At 46.0% G+C, this 20030-nt stretch overlaps 1 protein-coding gene across 2 annotated transcripts in view; it reads left to right on the top strand.

Moving 5' to 3' along the window:
* The window catches only part of LOC129336707 (kynurenine/alpha-aminoadipate aminotransferase, mitochondrial-like), a 28729-nt gene extending 16168 nt beyond the window's left edge, over window positions 1-12561 (top strand). For both annotated transcript variants that reach the window (XM_054989998.1, XM_054989997.1), the window contains exons 12-14: window positions 2181-2287; window positions 3556-3657; window positions 11681-12561. In XM_054989998.1, the coding sequence (XP_054845973.1) occupies window positions 2181-2287; window positions 3556-3657; window positions 11681-11725 (254 nt within the window). In that variant the 3' untranslated portion in view covers window positions 11726-12561. The remainder of the gene's footprint in view (window positions 1-2180; window positions 2288-3555; window positions 3658-11680) is intronic.
* Window positions 12562-20030: the final 7469 nt, after the last annotated feature.

The raw sequence follows: 20030 nt of genomic DNA, 5'->3' as shown, positions 1-20030 counted from the left end.
TTGCTGTACAAAGGAGACACTGTGCCTAAATATGGTGTATCGGCCAAGCTACAAGTGACGAATGGCACTTGAACGGCAAGTGAACAGACTCACACGTATTCCTCCCTGTTCACTTGCGCTCCACTTGCACTCCACTTGATCACAAGTGGAGCGCAAGTGGAGCACAAGTGAACAGGGAGGAATACATGTGAGAGCCAAGCTACCAGTGACAAATGACACTTGAACAGCAAGTGAACAGACTCATGTGTATTCCTCCCTGTTCACTTGCACTCCACTTGATCATGTAGTGATCAAGTGGAGTGCAAGTGGAGCGCAAGTGAACAGGGAGGAATACACATGAGTCTGTTCACTTGTCGTTCAAGTGTCATTCGTCACTGGTAGCTTGGCCCTGAGTTTGTTCACTTGCCATTCAAGTGTCATTCGTCACTGGTAGCTTGGCCCTTAGAGTCTCTCTACACATAACCTCTTACACAGGGATGCTCAAGTGAAAGATCATACATTTATTCTCCCATTGTGGATACACATGCACTGCTAGGGAGACAGCGTATACTTGAATTTAAGACTGCACAGAAAGTAAGTCACCTGCGTGTCCCCATGTAAGATGTCTTGTGTAGAGAGAGATTCTTAATGTCTCCAGTTCAAGGTTCTTCAGACTCAGCAACCCCTGATCCCGGCCAGAGTTCAGTTGTAACAGATTTTTTCAAACTGTTCTGGTCTGTAGAGCAGATCAGGAGGACTGGTACAAGACTTGCGCAAGATATGTAAGTAATTCATATGTTTGGTTTCTCAAAGTGAGCCAGGAAATACCAGTGAGGTATTTCCTAGAGAAGCCCCATGTGAAGAACAGTCTGTAAAGTAATCATAACATCATCACCACCATCTCCCTCCTTTCCTTCAAGGAGATCAGGATGTGGTGCATTATTCTTCCATCTTTTCCTCCTCTCTAGAACCCTGTGTGGTAGGTTAAACTGAGTGGTCCACCGTCATCCACTGAATTTTATGAATGAATAGAGATTTCTTGCGGGTTCCTGGTCTGACACATTGCTTAACTACACAGAGCACTCTCATCTCACCTGGTCTACTTAGGGAATATCTCTTTAGCTGAATTTGTTTGGGAAAGCGCCACCTGGATATGCCCTTAGAAAATCACCTGGACTTATTATGAGCTTATTATTACCTGCAGGCATCAAGAAATAATTTTAGAAAGGCTTAAAATCATGTGTTGAAGGCCCATAACATCAAAGCAGCTCTGGAAGAGAAGATTGGGCTAAAGAAACTATGAGTCATATGGGATGAAGGTACTGGAGGCACCCAATTGTACCAGACATCCTATGGGAATTCAGCCATTTAGATTAGCATTCTGATCAAGCTGTAATGGATTTCTCCTCTTAAACAGACAACAGACATATTCTTTCTGAAGGCAGAAACCGTGACAGAGTGCAGCAGAATGGCTGTTGGGACTTAAGTTGTTCAATAATTACAAGATTATATTAACTTCATCCATTTAATTTCCAAGGTGATACTAAATGATCTACAGCTGCACTGAAGACCTGATAGCTGTGGGTTGCTTGATTTTTTTTTTAGTAAAGCTAAAATTCTAGACGATTTCACAAGACCAGTGCTGAGAGCCTGCAGCAGTTTCAAGTGAAAGTGTGCTAAATAATCCAGGCAAACAGAGAAGCAGTAGGATAATAAGTGGCAACCTTAAGCCCCGCTACAGTATGTCTGCTTGACCCTTCTGTGAACAGCAGCTCACATCATGTGAAGTGGTCCAGAGCAGCATGTCCTAAAAAGAAGTATGTATGCAGAATAATCTAAGAGCCAAGCTACAAGTGATGAATTACACTTGCCTGGCAAGTGAACAGACTCATGTGTATTCCTCCCTGTTCACTTGCCATTCACTTGCTCTCCACTTAGTGATCAAGTGGAGCGCAAGTGAATGGCAAGTGAACAGGGAGGAATACATGTGAGTCTATTCACTTGCCAGGCAAGTGTAATTCGTCACTTGTAGCTTGGCTCTAAGACAGCTACTAACTGGCATGATATGAGAACCATAACTCTGACATAAGAAACTGTTTAAATGGGTGAAGAGCCATTCATGGCCAAGTGTTCATCTGCCAGCACAGGTGCTTAATAGTCACATTAGAGCATTTTCACAAGTGTCCTGCTTTCTCTTTCAGGTTTAGCAGAATGGTATACTCCTAATGCTGGACTGTTTTTATGGATTAAAATTAAGGGGATTTCTGATACCTATGAGATGATCACCAAAAAAGCTTTGGAGAGAGGGGTAGGGGAATTTTATTACTAGATTTAAAATAAATGTGGTTTTGCTTTGTAAGGAAAAATTGGTCCTGTTTGGTAAGGGGAAAGGACGTGGTCCTTCGTGTTGGGAGGGTGGTGCTTGGTGGTTCCAGAGCGATTTCATGCAACTAGGCCTCATGTTGTGGTTTTCAGCACAGTGTTCATTGAAAAGGAACTTTAAAACCACCTTAGTTAATGGGTTGGGCCCAAAGGTTAACAGAAGATTCTTCCACCAAAAGAAGGGCACTTTTGCATCCAACCCCATGCACAAACATTTCCCTTGGAATTTTGCCTGTGAACTGTTGATGGGAGGAGGCATGAAGAAGCCAGGAAGCAGCACTACTGTGCCAGTCTGATCGGCTCTTAGAGTGAATGTATGACTGGTGACCTGTGTAAATGGATCACACAGAAAACTTTGCCATAAGAGTTTTGCAGTCATCTAGTTATATATGCATGCCTGACTATCTTAAGCCAATCTGTGATAACTATTTCTGTTGTTAATTTTTTTCTTTATTTAAACTATAAACTACACACCACAACACAATAAATAACAAACATAGAGAACAAGAAAAAACACACACTTCTAAACATAACACACTAACAATACATATATCTATAAAATTAAGAGGAAAAGAAAACTAAAAACCCCTAAATTACACTACAAGTTGAGTTCCGATCTTCTCTGCCACAAGTTTATATCATTTCTAGAATCCCACTTATTCTAAGTTAGTCACAAAACCCCTCTTTTTTCTATTGTTCATGTTTCTTAATCCATAAATCCAGATGTCAACAAATTCTTGTTATCCATTTCATGCAAAAAGTCTATTAACGGTTTCCATTCAGTCAAGAAGTTAACTAATGTCCTTTCTCTAATTAATGAAGTAAGTTTTGCCATTAACGCAAACTCCAAAACTTTTGTCAACCATTCTTCCACTGTAGGCAATGTTGTAGTTTTCCACTTTTGTGCATAAAGTACTCTTGCTGCTGTAGTAAAGTATAAAAACAGTGTTCTAAAACACTGGCTGTCCATTATTCCCAACAGAAAAGTCTCTGCTTTCAGCTGAAGCTTAATCTTCAAAATCTTCTGAATCGATGGTTGTATCTGTACACCTCTTGTCTTCCATCCCTTTCAGAATGGGAACGTATGAAAATAAATTGAGATAATAATAAATACAGAATGTCATGTTTATGTTTGATAAATCATTCTTTTAAATGCTAGGGGGACGCTAATAATAATAGGTCTTAATTTTTCAGGTGTCTTTGCTTCCTGGGAATGGCTTTATGATTGATTCTTCAAAACCAAGCCCCTATGTCAGGGCTTCCTTTTCATTTGCTTCTCCAGATCAAATGGACCAGGCAAGTACAATTTGTTTCATCAGTGGCCAGAAAGAAGAAAGATTTGAAGAAATCTTAATGGCTGGACATGGGGCCACAGTCCAGCAGAGAGTTAAGGGCAAGCTAGATGAGAAACTGGGATTTTCATGAATAAATCTCCAAAGTATTTTTAATTGATAAATAGAAGCCATGGGGATCGAAGATGTGATGTGTGAGGAGGGTGACGTCGGCAACTCAGATTGCCTTTTATATAGTAGGTTAAGAGTTTGTAATTTTTACACTAAAATTGTTATGGGTTTCTAATGCACCTGTATCAGCAGATGCACCAGCAATGGGAAAACCACTCAAGCCTGTTCCCATGTGGCACCACCCTGTAGGCAAGATGTTGCATCAAGGAACTAACACTCCCAAGAAATCTGGGGTCCTATTCAGCTCAGAAGTGTAGCACAGGGAGAGGAAAGACTACAGCTTTCCCCCCAGCAATATTTATCCAAGCTGAAATGGCCTGTTTGCCCTGCTGTGGGGTGCCCAGGGCACTGCAGCAAGAAGCTTTACATCAAGCAACTGCAGTTAATCACTCAGAGTTGAACATGTGCTCGTTTCTCACCCAATAAAATATATATATTCACATAAATGGGATTAAATGGTGCTGTAGTCAGCTCCTCATACCAGATAAGACTACCATATTTCCATGTGAAGCAACAAAGAAATGTTGAACAGAGATTTAATTATTTTCTCATAACCAACAAAATTCTATGAACCTAGGGTTGCCGGTCCCCAGTTGGGGGTAGGGGATCCCCCATTCTGAACCTCAGCCTCTTCCACCACTCACTTGGTCAGCGGGGGGAAAGGCAGAGGAATGGGCCTCCTGGGGCATGCCCTCGGCATGGTGTAACATCACTTCCAGGAGTGAAGTTATTGTGCAAGCCACAGGAATGCTCCCATACTTTGCACCAGGTCGATTTGGGCCCCAAACAAGCCAATTATTTAATAATCAGCCTAGTGTGAAGCATGGTAGCACTACCATGGCCTGCATGATGACATCACTCCCAGAAGAACTTAGAGCTAAGCTACAAGAGACAAATATACGAGGAGGAGCATGTGAAAGGAGTCATAATGTTGTCCAGGAAACTGAGTTTTAAAAGAGATCAGAAGGCTCTGTCAATTTCCCCTCTCTACAGAGCCAGGGAAATCCCTGCTCAGAGGGCTTGTTTACTTCCTCTTCACCTCCTAGAAGGGGAGGTGAAATTGACAGAGCCTTCGGGAGGCAAAGAAGAAACTAACAAACCCTCTGAAAACAGAGTTGCGCTTACCGTAACTACTGTTCATTGACGTCTTCTGTGCAGACACACATGGGACTGTGCCTGCGCAGGCCTGCCGACCGGATTTTTCTTTCTAGCAAACGTCCACTAGGGGGCGCACGTCCGACCCAATGCGCATGCGCGGCCGTTTCCCGCCCGAGCAACATTGGGCGACGTCGCCCCCTTTCCCCTCAGTTTCTCCTTTGCCGCCGAATGCCTTCACATTATCTGGAAGAACACAGCGGGGTAGGAGGGAGGGTTGTGTGTCTGCACAGAAGACGTCAATGAACAGTAGTTACGGTAAGCGCAACTCTGTTTTCACTGTCCGTCTTCTGTGCAGCCCCACATGGGAGACTCACAAGCCACTTACCCAGGAGGCGGGCATGTGTTCTCACCGAAAAAGAGACTGAAGCACAGCATTACCAACAGCAGCCTCTTTCCTTTCCCACACATCTAGTGCGTAATGTTTAGCGAACGTGTCAGAAGACGACCACGTTGCAGCCTGTGCCCTGGTGGAATGAGCTTTTAGTTCCAAGGGGCAAGGTAACTGAGCATGCGAGTAGCAGGCCCTAACAGTCTGAGTAACCCAGCGAGAAATCGACTGGGCTGTAGCAGCCTTTCCCTTCCTGGGCCCATAATAGCACACAAACAGTTGATTGGCACTCCTAAACTGTGACGTACGCTGGAGGTAAAATAAAATAGCCCTTCTCACATCCAAGGAATGTAAGGCCCTTTCAGAGCTACTGGAAGGGTCAGGAAAAAAGACAGGCAAGACAATGTCCTGCGAGGTGTGAAATTGAGTAGACACCTTGGGCCTAAAACGAAGGTCCGGCCTGAGAACCACCTTATTTTGATGGACCTTCAAAAAGGGAGAATCCCACCTCAGGGCAGCAAGCTCGCTAACCCTGCGGGCAGATGTAATGGCAATCAGGAAGGCCACTTTACAGGATAACCATTTTAAATCACAGGTAGCCAGTGGTTCGAAGGGTGATTTCATAAGTCCCGTCAGCACTACCTGCAGTGACCATTGGGGAACAATTTCCTTGACTTGTGGAAACATATTATACAACCCCTTCAAAAAAGACTTCGACAAACTGTGGGAGAACACTGTCTTCCCATCTATTTTAGGGTGGAAGGCTGAAATGGCAGCCAAATAGACTTTAATAGAGGAATTAGAGAGTCCCCCATCCTTTAGGGACAGGAGGAACTCAAACACAGAAGACAACTGGCAATCCCAAACATTAACTTCGGTGTCAGCAGCCCAGGCCTCAAAACGCTTCCATTTAGCTGCGTATGACCTGCGAGTGGTGTCCCTACGGGCATTCAGCAAAATTTCAGCTACCCTGTCAGACATCCCCTCCGTCCCCGAATGTGCCAAGCAGTGAGGTTGAGTTTGGGTAGGTCGTGATACCAAACCCCTTTGTCGGACAGAAGGTCCGGGTTCAGTGCGAACCGATAATATGACCCCTGCGAAAGCTGCATGACATGTTGGAACCATGCTTGTCTGGGCCAGAAGGGGGCCACCAGAATTAAGTGCGGCCCATCCCTCTGGATTTTGCTGACGACCCGAGACAGCAGTGGGAACGGAGGGAAGGCATAAAACAGGTGCCCTGTCCAGCGTATCTGGAACGCGTCCCCTAGGGAATGGCGACCTAGCCCTCCCCTGGAGCAGAATCGTGGGGCCTTCTTGTTGGTCTCTGACGCAAAGAGGTCTACGTCTGGAAACCCCCAGTCCGAAAAGATGGAGTTCAGGTAATTGTCTGCTACGGTCCATTCGTAGCTGTCGAATCGCATCCGACTCAGCGTGTCCGCGACGACATTGGTGGTGCCAGGAATATGGACCGCCTGAATGAACACGCCTCTGTCCATGGCCCAGTTCCAGATCCGAACGGCCTCGTCGCAGAGGGCCTTGGATGTAGTTCCCCCCTGCTTGTTCAGGTAGAACATCGTGGTGCAATTGTCTGTGAGCACCTGAACTGCCTTCTGCTGCAGCGTGTCTGCGAAAGCGATAAGGGCATAACGGACCGCTCTCAATTCTAGCAGGTTAATATGATCTTTCCTTTCCTGCTCTGACCAAATCCCATGTGCCCTCAGGGCACCACACTGGGCTCCCCATCCTACCGTGGAGGCATCAGTCGAGATCGTGATCTCGGTTTGGATGGACCCAAAAGCAACACCCCCAAGGAGGTTAGCCTCATCAAGCCACCATCGTAAGGCCCGGATAATCCCTCTGGGGATGGAATATCGTTTATTCTGGGACTCGTGTTCAAAATCATGAACCGACAGGAACCACAGCTGGAGAGGTCGCATGTGCAACCGGGCCATAGGGGTGACAGCTGTAGAAGAGGCCATGAGGCCCAGTAGCCTCTGGATAGCCGTTACGGATTGGAACCTGCACTTAGAAAAAAGGTTCACCATCCTGCCAATCCTTAAAGCACGCTCCCTGGGCAGAAAACCTCTGTTTACGCCACCGTCCAGTTCCATACCGATAAACAGTATCCGTCTGGACGGGGTAAGGTTAGACTTTTGTAAGTTAACCAAAAGTCCTAATCTGGAGCAGGTGAGCATCACAGTATGAATCTGGGCCAGGAGTGCATTAGCAGAGGGTGCTGCTAGGAGCTAATCGTCAAGATAGGGGTAGATGGTACAACCCCGTTCCCTCAAATAAGCCACTACCACAGCCATACATTTAGAAAAAACTCGTGGGGCTGTTGAGAGGCCAAAGGGAAGTACCTGGTAATGGTAGGCCCTATTGTTACACAGGAACCTAAGGTATTTCCGATGATCAGGATGGATGGCAATATGGAAATATGCATCCTTGAGGTCCAGGACAGCGAACCACATGTCCTCAGGCATTAACTGGAGGACTGTGTTCAAGGTAAGCATCCTGAACCGCTTGACGAGAACGAATTTATTCAGTTCCCGGAGGTCTAAGATGGGTCGCACACCTCCATCCTTTTTGTCTACCAGGAACATCCTGGAGTAAAAAACCTAAGAGGGGGTCCTGAGGGAGCACCTCCTTCACAGCCCCCTTCTCCAATAGCGCTATAACCTCAGCCTGTAAGCTATCAGAAGAGGATTGTAATGAGTGGTCAGGAAGAGACAACACTGGGTAAACATCAAACTGAATTTTATATCCAACTGTAACGATTTTAAGAACCCAACTATCGGACGTAATCTCCGCCCATGCAGAGGCAAACTGAGCCAATCTGTTCCCAAACACAACAGACTGTTCGAGCTCTAGTCAGAACTGCTTTGGCTGCGTTGCTGACTCTTTGGCATCGTGGGCTTGCGGACCGCGACGAGGGCGGTAGGTAGGCCTCCGGCGCTGGTAAGAACTTGGTGGTTGGAATGGCCGGTAGGAACCATAGCGTGGATACGGCTGGTACCGGTGCTGTCGTCCACGATAACCCTGGGCAGGGCGATACTGGCCACGATTCTCGGTGGATGGCCTGGTCGGGAGAATGCCATAGGAGCGGGCTGTAATACGATCTTTGCGCTTCTGCGACAGGTAGTCATCTGTTTTAGTAGAAAACAGGGATTGCCCCTCAAACGGCAGGTTCTCCACCTTATTGCGTGTCTCCACCGGCAACGCAGTTGTGCGGAGCCACGAGTGCCGGCGCAGGACGACGGAAGATGCCAATGCTCTCGCAGAGGTGTCAACCGTGTCACGGCCCGCATTTATTTGTTGCCGAGACAGTCTCAGGGCCTCATCAAGGATCACCTTCGCCAGCACTCTCTGGTCTGCTGGGAGTTTTTCCATGAAGGCCACCATGCGGTTCCAAAGGAATATCTGATACGCCCCCATGATGGCTGAATAGTTGGAGATTTTCAGCGTCAGGGCAGCAGAAGAGTATAGCTTCTTGCCCAAAGAATCCAACTTCCTGCTCTCCTTGTCAATGGGCACCGCATAGGACCCCTGGCGTTGGCGGGTCTGCATTTCCTCCGTAATGAGGGAAGAGGGAGGCGGATGTGCAAAGAGGTATGCACAAACATCATCCGGTGTCTTGTACAGGGCCTCCAGCTTGCGGGACGTCGGGTACACAGAGGCCGGCTTTTCACAGATGTCGTGGATGATCTCCACCAAGCCTTCAGTGAATGGGAAGGCAATAGTTGGAGGGTTCCCGGACTGGACATATTGAAGAATTTTGTCCTTTGGCTTAGGATCTACGGCCGATATCTTGATGTCGAGAGAACGGGCCATCCTGACCATCTGTTCAGAGTAGAGTCGGTAGTCCTCAGACGGTGACACACGACCGGTCCCAATGATGATGTCATCTGGAGACGGGTCAGATGGAGGACTGGGACTCGGGCCCTGGTAGGGTCCAGCAGGATGGTAAGGTGAACCGTGTCTGGGAGAACCATAGTGGGAGAACTCACTTCGAGTGTCACCCCAATACTCCCTGCCAAATGATGGAGGGCTGGCATACAGGGAACCCTCTCTGTCAAATGCAGCCCGCGGTAGGTGGTAACGCCGGTCCTCACGGTCCGCATAATCACCCGCATGCCACTGCTGGGCCGGAGGTGGCGCATCGGGCAGGTCACCATCATCATCAGAGGAGTGGTGCAGCGGAGGCGACAGGTGCGGCGACGGAGTCAAAGGCCTCTCCCAGAGTACCTCATCTGTTTGGACCGAAGCCGATTGACTGTGCTTCGACTTCTTCTTGGACTTCTTGCCGCCCTTGTCGGCCGAAACCGGATCCGAGCTTCGGTCCCTGCCAATCGAATCCGACGTCTTCGGATCCGACTGAGCGCCCGTCTTTGGAGCGAGGCTGGTGCGCGCCGACTCAGCAGGCTTCGGAACCAATGGAGTCGGAGCCGATGGCGGATCCGACGGCTTGGGAACCGACCCAGCCGGGATGTTCGGTTCCGATGACGTTCTCGGCACCTTCAGAGCTGGCGTGAAGGTCGGTTCCGACCTCGACGGGGACCTGGAACGGTGACGTTTCCGAGTCGGATCCGACGTTGGCGCCAAGGGCTTGCAACCCGACGCGGAACTCGCAGCCCCCTTCGGATCCGGGGTTAACTGCCGGGCTTGGCGGCGATCCGGGGAGCGGGAACGCGAAGCGGACGCGGCCTTTTGAGACCCCATCTCAGGGGGGGTGTCACCCGTCCCACCAGCCGGTGGCGGCCCCTCCGGGGTAACGGGAGCCCCCGAAACCCGCATCGCCCGTCTCCACAGCAAGGCGTTCAGCCTATTAGCCCTCTCAGCCCTGGCCTTCGGGGTGAACCATTGGCAGTGCTCACACTTCCCGACGATGTGCCCCTCGCCCAGACACTCGAGGCAAACAGAGTGACCGTCCGTCCTCGTCATCTTAGTGGAGCAGTTGGAGCAGGGCTTGAACAGCGACTTCTCAGACATCTTCGATCTTCACAGGATCCTCACAGGAAAAGTTTCCTCACAGGCGGACAGCTAGATCTTTACCGGTCGGCGGCAAAGAAGAAACTGAGGGGAAAGGGGGCGACGTTGCCCAATGTCGCTCGGGCGGGAAACGGCCACGCATGCGCATTGGGTCGGACGTGCGCCCCCTAGTGGACGTTTGCTAGAAAGAAAAATCCGGTCGGCAGGCCTGCGCAGGCGCAGTCCCATGTGGGGCTGCACAGAAGACGGACAGTGAACAGAGATCTCCCTAGTAGAGAGGGGAAATTAAAAAGCCTTTAAAACTCAGCTTCCCGGCTAACATTGTGACTCCCTTCATGTGTTCATCCTCATGTAATTTGTCTCTTGTAGCTTGGCTCTTAGAGAGGTAAGTGCTGCGTTCCCCACTCCTCCAGCCAGGAGAGTATATAGACCAATCAGCAAATGTCTCATTCATTAGTATCAAAAATATATAAGATTATAAGAGGACCCTGCCACATCAGACCGGTGGTCCCTCTAGCCCAGCCTCTTCTTTCACGTAGTTGCCAATCACAGACCCTGGAGGGCCAACAAACAGGGCGTAGAGGTGAGGCCCTCCCCTGATGTTGCCTGCAAGCCCTGCTCTCTGAGATTCACTGCTTATGAATGCTGAGTAACCACCAATGTTTTGAAGTCCATATATTTTCCTCTGCTTTTAATGAACACAACCTTCCCTAGGGTGATAGTGATCTTTTAAAAATTTACCCAACCTCAAGGAACACTTAGATTGGATGGTTTCTCTGGCAACAGTATTGTAGTTAACAAAGTATGGACATGCATGCTTGAAGTTCTCCATTTACAGAGTACTTCAAAACAATAAATGTTTTCAGCTGTGTTGTTCCATCAAAAGGAACTTAATTAAAAAGCCTCAAAATATTAGCTATACTGTATACATTTGTAATAAGCAAATGTTGTGATACATATGGGCTTCTTTATATTCCTTGACTATCAAGAGAGTTAATCCATTAAAAAAAGAGTGTTTAATTAACTGATAGCGCTACTACCAGAACGTATTTTTTAGTTACAGTTGTTCATTTAAATTAGTTGGTCACCCAAGCAAAACAAACCTGCTTTCTCCGTAGTTCTATAAAATGAATAGGCTTTATCTATCTTCAGGTGTAAGAAGCTGAAAGAATTTAGAGTGAGTTACTCCAGTCTAAGACTATTGATTTCAATGATTGGAGTAAACTCTGCGCAGGATTTCACTGATTGGAGTAAACTCTGCGCAAGATTTCACTGTCTGTGACAAGGCAGTACATATGCACTATTAGTTCAATGTTGTCATTTCAAGATCACCTATGGCAATTTTTTTATATTTAAAATATTAAATTGTTCTGTTATTTAGGGATTCCAGAGGTTGGCTGAGCTTATAAGAGAAGAAATGAAATGAAGTCTACAGCAAAGCAAGACTTGAGAAAAATCTTCACTGGCTGAAATTCAGAATTTGTGCCACTAATTTCGCTGAGCACACCACTACATAAATCATTGATTTCATCCCTTCCACGTTGGATTATAATTTTCAGTTTGACAGTTGTTTTTGTAGAAGTTGTATTACTGTGGCATTCAATTCCGAATAATACAATCTGGTGCTTCCATGAGATACACATTCATTTTCCAAGCATTATTCCAACACTGCTTAATTTATCCTCTATTTCCAACCAAGGGAAATCAACTAAATAGTGAATTATCTGGGTGAAAATGGCAAGTTTTGCAGTGACTGATACTCAAGCAGGGGAGAAATCTTTTCAGCCTAGCCTAGATTGCTATTCCATACTTTTCTAGACAAACTATTATTAGATCCATTCACTGCAAATGTAGAAATACAGCATTCCTAACAAGATCCAGGTCCAGTAACACCTTAAAGACTAACTAGATTTCCAAGGTGTGAACTCTCCAGAGTCAGAGCTCCCTTCATCAGATACAAGGAGTGGAAAAAGGAATAAGTCTTTATAATCCAAGCAGAGGTTGGAAGGAGTATTGTAAATTACACATGTTGCAGTTAGCTTGATAGAGCAGAGGTTCAAAGTGCAAAAAATTATCATCTGTAATGTGAGAAAAATCCTGTATCCCAATTCAACCCTGAGGGATCCATTGTTCCAAATTTGCAAATAAACTCAGTTTCAGTAATCTCATGTTGAAATTTTCCTTTGAGATTTCTCTTTTTGAGAACTGCTACTCTTAAGTCAGCGATTAAATGTCCTGGAAGATTAAAATGTTCTCACATTGGTTTTTGAATGCTATGATTTTTATATCAGATTTATGTTCATTCATTCTTTTGCAAAGGGACTGACCTGTTTGTCCAATTTAGAGAGTTGAAGGGCACTGCTGACACTTAATGGCATATGTAACATTGGAAGATGAACAAGTGAGTGAGTCTGAGATGGTATCGCTGATGGTGTTAGGCCTAGTGGGTGTGTTGTTGGAGTGAATATGGGGACAGCACTGGCATCTTGGTTTATTGCAAGCTGTGGTCCTAGAGTTCATGTCCATGTTGTTGTTACCCAAATAGGAGGTCTCCTTAATTAGTTGTGGAATTAGCATTAAGGAGGCCACAAGAGGGGATAATTGGGAATCTCCACCTATGTATACCAGAATTATTCCCTTAGAGAACTCTCAAATAAACAGGCAAATGTTCAAAGAAAAGGATTTTTTATTAACAGAGACATGAAAGACAAGCATAGAGAAAACCACACTCAGCATTCACACAGGGCTAAGTAAGAAAGCAGTGAGGAAATGAGAAAGCAGTTTCAGAGGAGGAGTAATAATTACCAGTCTTGAAGAATAGTAAAGAGTCCAGTTCTCTTCATCAAATGTATCTGATGAAGATAGGTGTGGTTCTCGAAAGCTTGTGCCACAATAAAGTTGGTTAGTCTTAAAGATGCTACTGGACTCTTTACTATTTTGCAACTACAGACTAACATGGATAACTCCTCTGGATCTACAGTCTTGAAGAGGAGGAGGTCCATGGAGGAGCAGCAAAATGACCAGTGTTTCATGGACAGAAGAAGCCCAAATAGATTGGGGGTGCATGGATGGGTCACACACACACTGAGAACATGGCTGGGAGCTATGGAATTAGATGCCATAAACATGCAGACTATAACCCAGCTCTATCTCGCTTCCAAATCCCCTAGTGATGCTGTAGAGGTATTGAGTCTCTGCTTGACAGCTGTTGTGGCTGAAAGCAAACTAACTGAAATAAAACCCAGACAAGATGGAAAGGATACTGGTTGGAAAAGCAGAGATCTTGAAGGACATTGTGGCAACCTTTGATGGGGTCCAGCTGACCCTGGCTAACTCAGTAAAAAGCCTAGATATAATATTGGATCCAACAATGCTGCTAGAGAAGTAGGTAAATGTAGTGGCAAAAAATGCCTTCTCCCAATTTAGACTAGCCTGGAAGATGGCTGCCTACCTCAACACAGCTATCTGGCTACCTGGATTCATGCCACGGTAGCATTGAGATTAGACTGCTGTAATTCACTCTACATAGGTCTCTCCTCAAAGTTGACTTAGAGCCAAGCTACAAGTGACGTCTTACACAGGTTGGACACTTGTCAGCTTCCCTCTAGTTTTGATGGGAAATGTAGGCATCCTGGTCTTGCAGCTGTAATGGAGAGCCAAGCTGTAAAACCAGGACGCCTACATTTCCCATCAAAACTTGAGGTAAGCTGACAAGTGTCCAACCTGTGTAAGACGTCACTTGTAGCTTGGCTCTCAGACACTCCAGCTGGTGCAAAATGGTGCAGCTTATTTATTTTCAGGAGCTAGACAGAACATGTATATCATTCCCATTCTGCAGTCATTCCATTGGTTGCCCATCAGTTACTGGGCTCAATTAAAGGTCATGACTATTACCTTACAAGCTCTTCATGGCCTAGGCCCCTCATACTGGCAAAACTGCCTACCTCCCTATGTTCTGCCATGGCAGCTTCATTCGTCTGAGCAGGGCCTTCTGCAGATAACCACCCTGCATTTGGGATAAATCAACAACTGCCCATACATGTGCTTTGTCTGTGGTAGCTCCCACCTTACAGAACAGCCTTCCTAAGGAGGTAAGGAAAGCTCCCACTCTCCTGGCTTTCCACAAACTATGCAAGACTGAATTATTCAGGAGGGGTTTCTACTCAGATTATAGGGCTGTGTTATAAGAAATAGCTGAAAGAGATACCTTGGTAAGGGACAGGGACTGTAGACTAGGCTACTGGGTACTATCTGCTGATGTAGATATGCTCCTACTGGGTATTTCGACATTGCCAAAGTTATCATGTTAATTACTTACACTTTAATTCAGATAGGTTTCCTCTACATGTTTGGCTTTCTGCTAGCTTTTTACTTTGCAGCTACTGACCTCTATTGTATCTGTTTTCATTGAATGTCTTGACTGTTGATCACATTATTTTTTTGCTCTGTTAATGTCCTAGCTATTGATTGTACTGTATGCATTTGCAATATGTAATCCGCCTTAGATCTTAGTGAGAAAGGTGGAATAACAACATCAATAATAAAATCTTGCAGCAGGTCATCCCTCAGTATTGTTCAGGCTTTGTTGATCTGTTTACTTACTACATCCAGTGGGTATTGTAATTCTAGAAATCTCTGTTGTAGATCATGCAGGTGAGAATCTCTCTGTCCAAGAGACTGGAACAATTGCAGCTAGAGCTACTGCAGACCAGCACAGCTATGCACCTGAAAGAAACGTTCCTAACATTATACTTTTGCTTTGGCTCCATCTAGTGAGCTCCCTCTAAAATATCATGGCCACTTATTTAAGCTCTGGAAAGAGGTAGTGGATGCTTTGCCTTCCAGTTCAAAATCATATTCTTCATGCTGCTTTTTGCTGCACGTGCTCCCGGCGCTGCGTGATGATGTCACTTCTGTGACATCATCACGCAGGGCCCGGAGGCATGCCGCCCGCATATCAAGCCAGCCGCCCCGGTGCACAGTGCACCGCGGAGCTGGCAGTGGCAGCACAGGCAGCTGTCCTGCGCATGCGGCAAGCCAGCCACCCCGTCGGCGGGGCAGGTGAGTGGCGCAGGCGACCTCCCAGCTCTCTGCTCAGCTGCCTGCGCTGCCGCTGCCAGCTCCAGTCCACTCCCGGCAGCTGGCAGCTGCGCCTTTTGTGGCACCAGGGGCAGACTACCCCCCTTTCCCCCCCCCCGGTCGATCCGGCCCTGCTTGTGGAGGGAAAGTTCTAGGCTACCTGTAACTTCTTTGTATCTCTTCCTCTTACTTGCCGAAAGAGCAAGAGATTTGGAGGACAGTATCCACCAACATGCAGAGAACATGCACTATAAAAGTGGGGGGAGGTAGTGGAAAAGTTGAACCGATTTCTTGAGGCAGTAAAGGACTGGATGTGGATGAATCAATTGAAATGTAATCCATACAAAATGGAAATGCTGTGAGTTGGAAAGAAAGCTGATATGGGGATATATTTATAGCCTGTTCTAGAAGGGTTACATTTCCCCTGAAGGAGCAGTTAGATAGTTTTGAAGTGCTCCTTGATGCCTTTCTTTTTGCCAAAGGCAGATGACAGAAGTTACTAGGAATAGCTTTTCCCGGCTTTGGTTGGTTTACCCACTGCAGCTTCTCTTCCCACAGAAAGCAGATCTGGCTACAGTTCCGTATGCCTTGATAATATCCAGATTACACTATTGCAAGCAGGGAGGCTCAGTGCAGAGAAGCAGTTTGGCTCCGTGCTGCTTGCTAGTTGGGAACACAGAGACAATTTTCCATTGAATAGTTTGGCTGTTTGTGAGCAGCCTGGGCAGATACTGCATGTAGCTGATGGCACTGCAGTGCACAAATGTGATGGTTCAGAAACTTCAGTTGCCTTCCAGTTCAAAATCATATTCTTCATGCTGCTTTTTGCTGCACGTGCTCCCGGCAGAGGACACTTACTTGATCCTGTCAAAATGATAGGTTTGCCACCCTCTAGGTGAGGCTGGAAATCTCCCAGAATTACAACCTATCTCCAGACTACAAAGATTAGTTTCCCTGAGAAAAAATGGCTGCTTTGGAGGGTGGACTCTATGGCATGATGCCCATCTGAGGCCAATCCCCTCCCCAAACCCTCCCCTTCTCCCCTTCAAATCCCCAGGAATTTTCCAACCCAGAGCTGGCAACCCTACAAAATGAACATACAACACCTTCTACAGCTACACTGGCTTCCGGTCTGTTCTAGGCTCAGTTCAAGGTGCTGTTTCTGACCTTTAAAGCCCTAAATGGCTTGAGTCCAAAGTACCCAAAAGTTCCTTCTAGCAGATCAACCTATCCAGGTTCTGGGATTAATGAGTGAGAGCTTCCTTTTTTAAAAATAGCCCTGTTGGAAAGCCAGGATGGGACCAAAAGATAGCATACCAATTACCTATAATAAATAAAGCAGCTTGTTGAGAGGGATTTTGAGCTGGAAAACGCTAGAAGCTAAAGATTTAAGGAGATTCTTCTTGCCAGTCCACCTTCTGTTGAGACAGAGACTGTCTAGGGCTGCCTTGAAGTGGGAAAAAATCAGAGGGCAAAATCACAAAACTTCAGGCAATATGTAGTCTGAGAGACATCTGACACGTGAGGACCACATGTTGGGAGATGCAATGGTAGCTGGGAAGGGTGTTTTAAAAAGACAGAGCCAGCAGCAGGGCAAAGGCTTTGCTATACACTGGAGCTGTGTGAAGGGGCTGTGAAATGCTAGAAGGGAAACTTCAGCCCATTGTAACCTCTCCAAGTCCAAGCCCAGCTCTCGAAGGCAGCTCCAGCCCATTTCTATTGCTAGCTGCCCTCTGGTTGCGATCCCACACAGTTTTAGACTGGAGAGGTGAAATTGACAGATCCTTTGGGGAGGCGAAGATGAAATTAACAAACCCTCCAAGGAGTGATCTCTGACAGCTCCATCTTTTAAAACTACGCCTCCTGGCTAACATTGCGTCTCCCTATACTTGATGAACATGTGCCGAGGCATCTCGTGTAGAGAGACTCTGAGCCCTAGGTCACTTTAAAGGGGAATCCTTAAACTCCATAGAGACTATGCAGAGCTGGTACAAAATAAATTGCTGGTGACAGCCAATGGGGTAGATAGACTGAGCCAATAGGACTCACCTTATGTTCTTATGGGTCTATATAGGCATTTCAAAACAGCCCATGAAAAAAATCACCTTCCAGAATTTGCTAGAGTTAAAGATCCACTTTTGAATATGTTTGAGATTAAATTCCACCCAAACTGTATATTTGCAGAGTAGTTGTTGAAATTGTTATTTTATAACTCATGGTAACAAATATGTATATACTCAATGCGTAGGCTCATTCAATTATTTGTAATAATAAACCTTGTGTATGTAGAACCAGCTAGCTAGATACGTAGGTACGTCTTGTGAAAAATGTGCTCGGAGGTCCCATACACACAAACATGGGAGCCGCTGTTCCATGATACATTCCTATGCTGCTTTCTTTTGCTCTCTACCTTACAAGGGACTTGAGGGTTCTCATTACTGCTGGAGAAGACATCTATTCCCCTCCATTACACAATCTCATGTGCTGCCATTGCCATTATGCCAAGTTTATCTATCCTTAAGATATTTTATAATTTCCAAATTACTCCACCTGTTACAAAATTGATAGCTGGGGCCAATAGTTTTGAGTGAGGTAGAGATGGACCTCTTGTCCATCCTTCCACCACACTGGATCCAGCTAAACTACCACCAGGCTGACTTGAGCATGCACACTTGTCTGTGTGTCTGACTGTCTCCATACAGCAAGCCTCCTTTTCTTCCGAATACCACTGGATACAGTTTGTCTCTAGAGCAGAAAGCTCGTAAGTAGTATGTAACCCTGCCCAGTCTCTCCACCAGAATAGAGACAATTTCTTAAAATGTCTACTTTTCTAAGCACACACACAAAAAACAAGACAGTGGAGTTTCAATGTCTGGGAAATTACAGAACAACAGAAATCAAAGAAAAAGTGCAGCTTCTTGCTAGCTAAACACTGACATCTTGCTCTCACCCCCTTGTCTCCTAAAGGGTCCATCTGTGCAGATAGGCTGCCGACAGACCTCAGCTCTGGCTGCTTGACAAAGGGTTCTTTCACCCCCATTACAACTTTCAGCTAACCTGGGAAGATGGGGGCATCTCTTCTTGCCCTATAGCAAAGTACTCATTCAAAGTTCCTGCCAACAGGGGATTGTCCAATGAACTGTTCCAGAGGATCAGGTGTGATTTTGTACCCAGGACTTTGGGAGACTGCTGCAAGCTTGCACGCAGTGTGCAATGGAGGATGCAAGAAGGAGGGGGTGGGGGTGGATCAGCTAAGACCTACACAAAAAAGTGGCCCTTTTCACCAATAACATCTATCAATTTTCCATTTGGAAAACCATCGGTTTAATTAATTTACAATGCAATCCTAAGCAGAGTTACTCCGGTCTGAGCCGATGGGCTTAGACCGGAGGAACTCTTCTTAGGATTGCACTGTTAGAGTGATTTAGACTTGCTGCTGAGATATTGAAACAGTAATTCTAAGTCTGATTATACAGAAGAGGCCATTTGTGCCCAGGGACAATTGACACAAAGTGAACAAAGCTACCTCTAGTTTGAATCATGGGGTGGCAAAATGTATTTATGACATTTTGGGGACTCCAGTTATCACTCTCTCTGTGTTTTCCTCCACATTTTGTGTGGATGTTTTTGTTTATGTAAAGTATTTATAAAAGGTAAAGGTAGTCCCCTGTGCAAGCACCAAGCCATTACTGACCCATGGGGTGGGGGCATCGCCTTATTTGCCAAGACTCAACACAACAACAAGGACACAAAAATGTAAGAGTACATTAACAAAATAAAAACAGTGCATAAATTTAAAATGTACACATTAGACCCTGTGCAAACATGATTTAATATGTTGAACAGGAAAGCAGAGAAGTTTTCATAATGTTTTTTTAAGAAATATTTTTTCAAGAAAATTTAACGTAGCATCTCCACCAGGTGGCAAGCTTGTACCATTTAAAAAACATCCCGCCTTGCGGTAAAGCTGGTACAAGGTCCTTTCATGAGAGTTTACACTCACACGGTGCATCTTCTAAAAAGGGGAATGTATCAGAACTATAGGAAATTTTACTTGAAATACAGGACAATTATCGTAATTTCTCTCCAATATAAAGCTGAAAATGTGTAAATTAATCTTTTTGATCATTTCATGCTGTGTAATCCACCTGGAGTCTCTGTGAAAAAGGTGGACTATAAACGGCATAAATAAAATGAAATAAATAAATAAAATTTAAAAAACACTTATAATCCAATCCGGCGGGAGGGAGGGTGGACTTGGGCCTGGCACTTACCTCGTGCCAGCAGCAAGGCCTTCTTTTCACGCACGCAAAGCAAGCAAATGCTCCAGCATCTGTGCGATGATGTCACTTCCAGAAATGATGTCATCATGCTGGCCACGGAAGCACTTCTGTGTTCCATGTGGGGCCAATTCAGCCCATTTGGGGCCCTAACCGTCCCCAAATGAAGTGCAGAAATGCTCCCAGAGCCAGCGTGACAACATCACTTCTGGAAGTGATGTCACCACACTTGTTGGGAGTGTGTGGCATGTGTTCCTGAGGTGCCTGCTGGTGGCAAGTGACCTCCGGAAGCTTGCCACCTCCCGCCAACCACTGGCAAGTCAGCAAGCATGGTGGCAAACCCCCAGGAGTTTGCCCACCACCAGCGGGCAC

The sequence above is a fragment of the Eublepharis macularius genome, chromosome 10, assembly GCF_028583425.1.
Source record: "Eublepharis macularius isolate TG4126 chromosome 10, MPM_Emac_v1.0, whole genome shotgun sequence".
In the NCBI taxonomy this organism is placed as follows: domain Eukaryota; kingdom Metazoa; phylum Chordata; class Lepidosauria; order Squamata; family Eublepharidae; genus Eublepharis; species Eublepharis macularius.
Note: the sequence above shows the minus strand (reverse complement) of the source record. Positions and strands in the feature narration are given on the sequence as shown.